Raw genomic sequence first — 11934 nt, forward strand, 5'->3', positions numbered from 1 at the left:
TTGTCATAACTCTGCCCTCTTCATTTTACTATAGGGCCTAGTCCGTGGCCCACCTGAGAACCACCCAATGGCCCACCAGTTGAAGACCACTGCGGGCCTATACTTATTATACAGGGGCCCTTATGGTTGTGAATATATTATCAAATGAAATACTCGGTGTACACTTGAAACAAGGTTATACGCTGGCACGCTGCGTGACAAATTAGTTTCAGTGGGCCCCCAGGTACCGGTGGGCCCTAGGCCAATGGCCTATTGGTAAATCCGGCCCTGGCTGTAACTCTTGAGGAGGGGGCGGGGAAAAAACTTACTATAGTAGTACTGTAGCAATATTCTTAACTACTAGAAGTCACTGCCATCTCTGGGGCGAAAGTAAAACCACATTATTACTGGACGCTGCTGGTCTTGGCAAGAACCGTAAAAATAATAGTATTAGTAGTATCAAGAAATAGTTTTATAACCCTTGATAATTATCGTGTTTTTGTATTATTAATGACGATATTAACAGTAATAGCTTAAATGAAAAGCAAGTTTCATCTCCTAAACGCATGTAGTGATATATAGATGGAAGTTGGTGGCGCTATAAACGGTATAAACATTGTCTGTGTGGGAGCCGTTCACCCCGACCAGTGACTTAATATTTTTAAGGTTTAGAGTAAGTTAAAACACAGGTAAGCATTTCTTGATAATTAATAAATAGCAATTCAGAATAATGTCCAACTTTTATCTATCTGTTATTTTTTGTAAGTAAGGCTGGTTGTTGCTCTGACCGGGAGTTATGTGAATTTGATTCATTTTTATAACAGTACAAAGTGGCTCACCTGTGGACGATCCCACTAATAACCCAAATGTACCCAAATGTAGCAAAATGTAGCCACAATGAAGTTAAATAATGGTCCTACATGAATAAATCGGACTGCCAATCACTTCTCGACTGGTATTTGGTGTCATGAACTCACAAAAGATTGGTAAACTTAATTTAATCTGAGTTAATAGATCGCGTACATATACCGAGGGAGCGAGTAATTACCCAAATGTAGCCGCAATGAAGTCAAATGATGGTCCTACAAGCGTAAATCGGGCTGTGAATCACTTCTCGATTATTATTTAGTGCCATAAAGTCACAAATAATTGGTAAACTTAATTTAATCCGAGTTGTGTTAGGTTAGGTTAGGTTAGGTACATGCACTCGATCTATTAACTCAGATTAAATTAAGTTTACCAATTTTTTGTGACTTTGTTTCACCAAATACTAATCGAGGTTAGGTTAGGTACATGCACTCGCTCTATTAACTCAGATTAAATTAAGTTTACCAATTTTTTGTGAGTTCATGACACCAAATACCAGTCGAGAAGTGATTGGCAGTCCGATTTATTCATGTAGGACCATTATTTGACTTCATTGCGGCTACATTTGGGTACATTTGGGTAATTAGTCGGACCCCCTGTGGATGAGGGTTGACGTGTAGATTAATGCTGTCACCGATTCTAGCAAGAACACACTGCTTTTCCGCCATAATTTTTTTTGTTAATTGCTAGTGACACTTCGCTTTTGGGGAAATGTTTCTTTTTATTTTTTTATTTTTACTATAATACTGTACCGTCGGCGAGCCATGGGAGGGGGAGTGCATAGTGTGGGTCGTCTGGGTATTTGATAACTTTAGTCCTATAATTCTTTATGATAAATCTGGCAACACATGTGAAATCTACAGAAAATTTTAAGACAATTTTCTTCTATGATATTTCCTGCGCAAATGCACAATAAAGAAGATATGGCGCTCGAAAGTTATGGTTAGGAAATTAACCTTGACATATCGCCTTTATCGGGTGACACGCTGTCATCTTCAGAAATCCAGTGAAAAGATTATAGGACTATACGTAACATTTACCCCAACTAGGTTAGGTTAGGTTAGGGGTAATTATATAGGCCTAACCAGTGACCGAAATTGATTTAAAAAATATGAAAACACCGAATTTTTATTGTTATATTATCGTGGACACTGTTGTGGTTTATGGAAATACGTAACAAAAATTATATTTTAAAAATAAACGCTACTTAACGTTTGTGGGTATGAACAGACCGAACCAATCAAAACAAACCTACCTAACCTTACCTAACTTTCCCGGTATATTAAACAAAGAACTTACTATGATATGGTGAAATTTGGGTCATTTTCTGGATGTGAGATGATATGGCCGCATCGGTGCTATGCAGCCTGGGCGGCGGAGTGATATACTGTGTTGGGGGGGTTCCACAATAAATGATTATCATATCAGAACTCACTTTTTTTTTTCTTTTTTTTTTCATTTATTGGGCACCCCCCTACATCCTTGTGTAAGGTGAAGCGCAGAAGCGTTTACAGCGCCCAACAGGGAAGCATGCTAAGTTCATGCTTGCCTTATGTCTCATGAGTTAAGGGCGTAGAAGCCTGAAGAGTCAATGGTTTATGTCTATGCAAGTTATTGGAAGCTCCAACAACTTGTCCCTGAATACGAATTAGCAACTTCCGATTTACAGCAGGTACCTACTTTGCTGCTAGGTGAACAGGGACCAAGGGGACTAGGAAGTGTGTCCATACAACTTCCGCCAGCCTGGGAATCGAACCCGTGACATCTCGCTTGCGAGGCAAGAACGGTACCGCTCTACCACCAGCTCCCATCAGAACTCACTGATGAAAATAATCAGAAATAAAAATAGCTCGCTCACGGGTATTAATCGGGTTAGGTAGGTTAGGTTAGGATACATATTTTAGTGATGAAAAATATATTTTTCCTGTGTATTTTGTTATGTTTTGAATGAATTTGACCTTCAAAACTGGTGCTAATCACTTGTTTTTGAGTTCCTCCCCCTCACTCAAAACCCCCGGTTCCCACAGGGGTCCCCCATTATTGTTGGGGAGGGGGGGGAGGTCATAACTCAAAAATTGTTGATTTGCGACAGTTTTGAAGGTCAAATTCATTCAAAACACAACAAAATACACAGGAAAAATATATTTTTGAGTTGCTAGAAGATTATAGTACTAAGAGTAACATTTACCGTCGTCTGAATCACGTTACAATACTATATAATACATGACCCAACTCTGAAAAAATAGCGTTTCCCCAATAGGGGAATATGTTAGGTTAGGTTAAATAAGGATAAGTTAAATACTGACAACATTACCTGTATATAACCACTCAGGGGGGGGGCGATGCCTTCCCTGGTAGGGGGGGTTAGTTCAGGTTATGTTAGGTTAAATAAGGATAAGTTAAATACTGACAACATTACCTGTATATAACCACTCAGGGGGGGGGCGATGCCTTCCCTGGTAGGGGGGGTTAGTTCAGGTTATGTTAGGTTAGGCTAAATAAGGAAATCACTAGTTTTTTGTTTTTCCCCAGAAAAAAATTTCCAAAAGCAACAAAAACGGCAAAATTCATGCAGGATGAAAAGGTAAATTTTACTTACGGACATGATTACCTCAAGGTTGACCAATATGTTTTTCCAGTGTATTTTGGTGTGTCTTAACGAATCTGACCTTCATTTTTGACAGAATTTGCTAATTTTTTATCCCCCCCCAACGATAATGGGGGAGATCCGGGAAATTGTGGTTTTTGGGTGGGGGTGATGACGAAAATGAATCATCTAACCTAACCCCTAGCTGGGGGCTCTGCCCCTGGCCCCCGGTAGGTGTAGCTTAAACTAACCTAACCTATCCTATTCATTTCCAACTACTGTAGTATGAATGGGGTTCAAAAGACTCAAAATAAGGAGATCTAAATGTTCCAGTAGTTTAAAACTTTGGGGCACCAGGTCCGAAAGTACAATACTGTACCTTAGTTAGAAGTGGAAGGACTAGGGCTAGGTTCAGGGTCATCGACCTCTCCTCCTCGAACCCTTCTTCGGGTGGCACAGGTTCAGCACGTTCCTGACGAGGGTGGTTCCTTGGTCCTTGAGGTGGGTAGAGTTGCGCAGCTGTGGTATAGAACTGGTGGTGATGATCTGAAGGGTGTAGATCCAGAAAGAGATATCCCACAAAATACTGTTTGAAGTACTCGCTCTTCATCCCAGGTCTCTTGGTCCACTCCTTGACGTTACGCCACAAGTGCTCGATGGTCTGGGTGTGCACTCGAGGGTCGTTGGGATTCACAAATTGTTCTGATTGGTTAATCACAGTGAAAGGACAACACTACCATTCACATTGTACTGTACTCTGTTTAGCTGACTGTGAAGTGATTAGTCCAGACCATGACCCAGGGGCGTTGCTAGCCATGCAAAACATCCGGGGCTTAAACCCAAAGTGTTCCTCCATTCCCCTTACTCCCCACTAACTCCTGCTAGTTCATCATGACTCGCTCTTTATGTTAACTCTAATAACAGCTTCATATGCAACATTACACATACACACATGTATTTTCACATTTTATTCAGCGTGAATTTATACAGTATGTATGGAAACTATTACAAAGCTCAAAATGAAAATGGAAAACATTAGGGAATCGTTAGGTTAATACATAATTGCTCATCAGTTGCAAAATTACTCTTCAGCAGAACACTTAGATCACGCTAAAGTGTCATATAGGACTTTCACTCTGGTTGAGAATTCCTTTGAGGCTAGATGTAGATGGTAGCATTAATTCATAACAGCTGTCCTTGAGTTGTACAAATGTGTTTATGATTTCATTGTGCCTGACATGCTCTAGCATTTCCTTTTCAATAGATAAGACAGCAAGGTGATGCAGTCTTCTTTGCTCCATTGTTCGTTGTAGCCAAGTGTGCTGACGCCTCAGTGCACTGAAGGCTCTCTCGCAATTGCAGCTGCTGACTGGCACTGTCAGGGCAACTTGTATTATTGCTTTAAGTGAAGGAAACATAACAGGATCTAATAATCTGAATACACTTATCATGTCCTGAATGGCATTACCAGCCCCTTTTCTGTGGACTAAATAATGCTTCACTTTTTTTAGTTCCTCAGATTTTAACTCCTAGGCGATCAGCCTCCTCTGTTCCTTCTTTGCCACCCCCCCGACCCCCTGATCCCTGATCCTGGTTGCAAACCTGTCAGACTACTGTATAGTGATATACAGGGTCTCATTGTGGTGTAGATTAACACAGTATAACCTTTTTCTTCTCTATTTTCAATTTCTTTCTTTTTTTCTTTTTTTTCGCTCCCCAGGCCCCGCCAGGGTCAAGCGACCCAGTCCGGTGGGCTTGTTGATAATCAATGGTCAGATAGGGCTGACCCTACTATCTCAAATAGCCACAACGGTTGGTGGTCAGGTCAGGGTGAGAAGGTAGGGTCACCTAACCATCTGACCTGACCACCAACCGTTGTGTGCTATTTAAAGATTAGTAGGGTCATTACCTAATACCTGACCATTGTGGACCTGGTCTCACCCTCCTCTGTATATATACACCTTGGTTTGTATTTCTCTTTAGTCTGTACTCACCCCTGAAGATGTGAATTACACGAAAGCGCTTGGGAACTTCGTGTTTTCTTCTTTCCTTGTGGTTATCAGCATATATATATATATATATATATATATATATATATATATATATATATATATATATATATATATATATATATATATATATATATATATATATATATATATATATATATATATATATATATATTTATTATATATGGAGGGTTAGTACAGTATTTTCTATAAGATAGTCATTGTGAGGATAAGCACAACAGCTGAAAAGTTCCCTTACAAAGAGAAAAAGATTGAATGGATGGCATTTCTTGTTATTCATAATTAATTGTAAACTTTGCTCTCCCCACACTCAAATATATCTCTACTGTAGCAGAAACACAAATAAAGAATATAATTTTACTTACATTAAATGGAATTTGACAAAATCACAGCAGCACAATAACACACAAGCCTCGTGAACTTCCTGAAGTATAACTGACCAGCGTGCAGCACTAACCACAGTAAGAGGGTTGGTTGCCAGGCTATGCCAGTTATCACCAGCAATTTTGAATCTTGATCACATATTTACAGCTACCAGAGAGGAAATGGAAAACGTTTTTAACAGCTTTTTTCAGTATTTAGGTATGACACAATCTTTATTTTGATATCAGGATAGGTGGGGAATTATGCTTTTTTTGTTTGTCAGGAACAAAAGATCCGGGGCTTAAGCCCAGAAGTCTAACACTGCGATGACTATTGTTCATGCGGATTGTTTACATAACAGATAAGGGAGGTGGTGTTAATATATCATCATCGTTAAAGTGTAATATCATCAGGGGATATGAACTGTACCAGTAAACATGAGCAATACATAAAAGAAAAAAATGCATTACCACTTCACTCTCCCGTCCCCTGCTCTGTGATAACTCTCGGACACGTGAAAATGTTTTATTTTTAACCTTTTAATAATAATAATAATAATAATAATAATAATAATAATATATATATATATATATATATATATATATATATATATATATATATATATATATATATATATATATATATATATATATATATATATATATATATATATACACACAGTGGTCCCTCGGTTAACAAACACAATTCGTTCCACAGAGTCGTTCGTTAACAGAATCCATTGTTTCAATGGGATGTTGGGTAATTGGTTCCAGCTCACAGAAAAATGCAGTAAAGTACACTTACTTTGAGGTGTATGTGTAGAAGGTTCCTCGTTGATGATGATGATGGGAATTAGAAGTGGGGGTGGAGGAGAAGGGAGAAGAGAAGGAAGTGGGGATGGAGGAGAAATCACCTTTCAGGGGACCCATGCTTGATGCAGTATTTTCACCAATAAAATTTTAAGTTCACTAGGTGTAATTCAAGATTATTTTATTAAAATCAACGCTGCACTGCGCTATATATTATTAATATGTTAACTAAATTTCAGAATTACCAATAATTTTAATATAAAAATGCAAAAATATTCAAGACACCAACAAAATCGATGCTCACTCCACTGTAAACAAAGCCAAACTAACGCCTGGTGGGTGAGTCAAGCGGGTGATTGGCGTACAAAACACAAGTTCTCTGTACTGCATATACTGTATTATCAATATGTTAACTAAATTTTAAAATGACTAATAATTTTAATATAAAAAATGCAGAAATATTAAAGAGCACAACTTTCTTGATATTTACTCCACTGGAAACGAATGTAAACATAGAACAGACTACTGTACTGAATTGGCGGACTAGCCCATCAGCTGATGCTCACAACAAAACGTGTTTGTCGTAAGGATTTCGTAAATTGAAGTTTTGTTCGCTAACCGAATTGAAGATCCTTATGGGAGGTAATTCGTTAACCGAAATTTCGTTAATCAAACAGTTCGTTAACCGAGGGACCACTGTATCGGTATCAGCAAAGTATTGGCCATTTCAAAGTATCGAAGTATCGGTATCAGCTTGTTAATGAGTACTGTATAGGTATTGGTACATTCCTAATACTGTACTGTTGTGTTATATCAGAAAGTTAGCTTGACTTGTTGTGAGTGCTTTAGGAAGACATGATATTCACTAACTCATACCTCTTGTAGTGTACCATCTTCATTGTTCTTCAGAAACGGCCATGACAGCAGTGGCGGGCACACTCCTGCGCTCTCTGGGTGTTGTATCTCAGAGCATCTCTCAAACAGCCCCAGCAGCTCTTCGAGGAGTATCTCAGAGTTTGTTGAACAGAGGAACTTGGAGCACACCAGCCTGGACCCCTCTTGTTACCACTGTCAGACACAGATATTATGCGGACAAGCTGGAGAAGGGCCCTCTGAAGAGGCACTATGGTTACAAGGAAAAACTTCACACCAAGGGTGTGTATTTGTGTACATTGTAATGATAATTTTAAACCACTTTCTTTGAGAAAGATGATATATTGTGTTGTAATTAGAGAAACGCTGTACTGTACAGTACTATATAGTAATCAGCCTTCATCTATTATATGCAGCACTGTAGCTGTAGTACAGTATTTCAGACATAGTGCTCATCCATAGTTGGTTAATGGCATTGAGAGAATTCTTATACTGCACAGTACTGTATATGGGAAGCATTAAAAAAATAGCTACAGTATCTTTGTATTTCATTATACTGTCATGTACTGAACTAACATTTTTATTTTATTTGCAGGAATGTTGCCGCACATGGTTCACGGCCAGCGATTACCCGTACCACTTTTCCGCCCCAAAAATAATTGGTCTGAAAGGAAGGCATTGTTTGGTCAGAATGATTATATAGGTAAGATGGGTTTAGTATAATATTTACTGGTATACAAGTAAACCCCATTTAACACGAGTTTGCATAACATGAAATTTGCATTAGCATGAGGAACAGTTAGGGTTGGCTGATTTAAAACATAAGTTTAAGCCAAATGGTTTATACCGTGGTTTAAACCTAACAAAAAGGAAACTTTTTTAATCTCTGCTTTTTTCTTGGTTTTAATAATTTTTGTGTTGTTTTTTATTACATACAATTGGTTTTAACAAATTATACAGTACTGTAGTAGATTTGGAAAAGGCACATGAATGGGTGAACAGAAAAGCATTGTGGGAGGTATTACAAGTGTATAGGGTGGGAAAAGGGCTATTAAATGCAATAAAAGCATTCTATGAGAAAGTGAAACATTTGAAACTTTTGAAATAGTTGTGAGTGTTAGACAGGGATGCATTATGTTCAACGTGAACCTGGATGTGAACTACAGTGGTCCCTCGGTTAACAAACACAATTCATTTCAGAAGGTCGTTCGTTAACCGAAAATTTCGTTAACCGAATCCATTGTTTCAATGGGATTTTGGGTAATTGGTTCCAGCTCACCAAAAATTACATACAAAGTAAAAAAAAAAATGCAGTAAAGTACACTTACTTTGAGGTGTGTATGTAGAAGGCTCCTGGTTGATGATGATGGGAATTTGAAGAGGGGGTGGAGAAGAAGGGAGAAGAGAAGGAAGTGGGGGTGGAAGAGAAATCACCCCATGCTTGATGCCATCATTTCACCCATAAAATTTTAAGTTCACTTGGTGTAATTCAAGATTATTTTCTTTAAATCAACACTGCACTGCACTATACTGTAAAAAATGTAAAAATACTCTGTGTTCAAGAGACCCACAAGCAAGATGTTTCCTCCACTGAACAGAGATACATACTGAGGCCTTGGTGGGTGAGTGAAGTGGCTGATGGGCACACCAAAAACTAGTTCCCTGTACTGCAATTATGTTAAATAAGTGTTAAAATTACTAATAATTTTAATATATAACTTGTAAATTATTGAATAGTACAACCTTCTTAATATTCACTCCAATTTTAACGAATTTAAGCCCTAGAACCGATTTCTGTATTGGCGGACTAATCTTCCAGTTGGTGAGCAAGCCAAAGCATGTCGAAACATTTTCATAAGAATTTCGTTAACCGAGGCGTTCGTTAAACGAGGGACCACTGTACTGTATATAAATATTTTTCTGTGTTGCATGAAAAAATATTATTTAAAAAGGGTAAATCGATTTTTATAAATGATTAAATAAGTCTTTGGATAAACTACAGGTGCTCTACTTAAGAACATTCTACTTACAAAGTTTCAGAGATACAAACTTCATCATTGTGGGGGCTATCTCCCAGAGCCAGTGTTAAATGTGGATGAAACTGGATTATTTTGAAGAAAATTCCAGATAGAACATTGGAAAGTGAGCCAGGTTTTAAGGCTGTATTGTAGGGTGTAGCTGTTACAACATGTTTGTTATCTACAAGAGTGAAGTTGAACTTACAACCAATTGGACTTACAGACACGCCTCAGGAACGTAACTCGTTCATAAGTAGAGAAGCACCTGTATAATGTATTGGAAAAATACAAAACAAAATAATTGTATTCCTGAATTTTTTAGCTCTGATAATTATAAATTGTACTGGTACAGGTACCTGATACTTTGAACAATTCAAAAACATTTTAATGGAACTTTACTTTGAAATATTAATCTTGAAAGGAAAATTACAGAAAAAAAAGAAAAGAAGCAAGCTGCTGGTTTTAACAAATCATAATATAAACTCACTTTGCTCTTTACTGGAGGACAAAATTCTCTAGTAATCTGATTCTAAATTAGAATCTTTGCTCAAAATTTTATGAAGAAATACCACTTTCCCAGCCACACTATTCCTAATCTATTTCTAAGTTTGAATGTGCTGGTCCAAATGACGTAAATATTTGTTCTGTTAACCTTGCCTGTTAAGCCATGCCACCAGGAACAGGGAGCAAGATGAGAAAGGACGGATGAGTCAAATAAATAGGTCTTATTAAAGGGATATTGCTCTTCTGCTAAGAACAGGGCTTTACTCTCCTCCTCTTCTGTAAGGCTTTCCAAGTGATCTTGATAACAGGGATCCAAAATGTATGCAAGAAGATGATAACCAGTAATTGCTTGATGACTACTGTTCTTTGCCTTGAGTAATTCCTCTTCAGGACTAGGTAGTTGTTCGAGTTGATGCATTAGATCTTTCCAAATTTTCACCATTTCCCCTGTTTTGCAGTTGTCACTTTGTAATTTTGAAAGGGCAATGTAGTCCATGGGCCAGGTTTCGACCCCCCCCCACTGGAGACCGTGTTGTTTAGTTGACAGAGGCAATAAAAAGCTGTCTTGATCTATTTTACTAGAATAAAAAAAATGTGTTTTACATTTCACAGTTGATATTCATCTTTTAGCATAATGGAAAATGCAATGGTCTAAGAAGTACTTCATATCAACAGTAAAGGTTTGGCTCTACTCAATGTTGAGACTGAAGAAATAATTTTACATAATCTAGTTATTATAATCCTTCTGCATTCAGAATACTATCTTGACCTGTTTTACTAAAATTGAACTTAAATGTGTTTCACATCTGACAATATTTACGAGTTTCATTCATCTTCAAGTTCAACAAAAATTCAGTGGAAATATACTCAGTATCATAAGACCAGGTAAGATTTTACCCAGTTGAGACTGTAGAAAAAATCACAAAATCTAGTCATCGTGCTCAAAGATGCAGTCCATCAGGTTAAAAACTTCATCCTCTTCTGTCTTCCCTGGGACCTCCATCAACACATCCACCAGCTCTTCTGTCCACTTGAACTTCCAATTTTCCTTCTGCAAGTTCCCAGCCATGAGCTTCTGGTGCAGGAATGACTTGGGTTGATTTAGCTGCCTGATTACTTTGATGTACATTTTTAGGGAATCTCTGCGAGGAGGAAGCAGGCTCATGTCCACTCCATCACAACTTGTCAGCAATGCTCCATGTTTGCTACTGAATCGTTCCAGGAATTTCCTATGCACCAGTTAATCCTTTGTTGATAATCCCCAAAGAGAAGGCACGTAAAGTACTCAAGTCCAGCAAACACAATGTCAGCTATTTCTTCAGAGCTCCCAAATTGTGTGAATATGTCAAGAAACTCAAGGTGTTGCCTGAGGATCTTCATAGTTGTAATCATTCCCTTTTTGACAATTGCAAGTAATGCAGGAAGAACTTGGCAGATCTCTTCCCCACATCTTGAATCATGCTTTGTATCTCTGTAGGTCTTTAGTTGCTGACTCAAGTGGCAAACAGAACTTTCAGTCTGATATTCTGTGTAAACTTCTGTAGAACAATGAACACATCAGTGTCTGGAGAACACACAGCTATAGATACGTTTACTTTTTTGCTTTTATCCTCTTTGTCACTGATCGGCTGTTTGGGTGGTTGGTCACGTCTCTGTTACGTACTATTGGCAAGTACTGGGTTCTGAATGTATTTGTACCTGCATCGGTGTTGGTCAAGTCTGGTCTTAGCAGCTCACACTCAGTGCCATCACAACACTGTCTGGCAGATTCTCACTCCAAAAACATTTGCCCTCACAGTTTTCTGGACTTGTGGCTTCTTCACCCTTGAGCTATGACCCTATGTGGGGCAGGCGTCCGCCAGCTCAGGGTATGGATACTCGACCGAGATGTTTATAAACATCAA

At 38.2% G+C, this 11934-nt stretch overlaps 1 protein-coding gene across 1 annotated transcript; it reads left to right on the forward strand.

The window, feature by feature from the left end:
- Positions 1 to 215: 215 nt before the first annotated feature.
- On the forward strand, positions 216 to 8211 carry LOC121858182 (39S ribosomal protein L51, mitochondrial-like; the record flags this gene model as incomplete). Its single annotated transcript, XM_042354394.1, is given in 3 exon segments — positions 216 to 255; positions 7545 to 7790; positions 8104 to 8211. Coding segments are annotated over 2 exon segments (346 nt in total), but the record flags the coding sequence as incomplete, so codon positions are not given.
- Between the last annotated feature and the right edge of the window lie 3723 nt (positions 8212 to 11934).

The sequence above is a fragment of the Homarus americanus genome, unplaced genomic scaffold, assembly GCF_018991925.1.
Source record: "Homarus americanus isolate GMGI-L3 unplaced genomic scaffold, GMGI_Hamer_2.0 scaffold45337, whole genome shotgun sequence".
NCBI lineage: Eukaryota > Metazoa > Arthropoda > Malacostraca > Decapoda > Nephropidae > Homarus > Homarus americanus.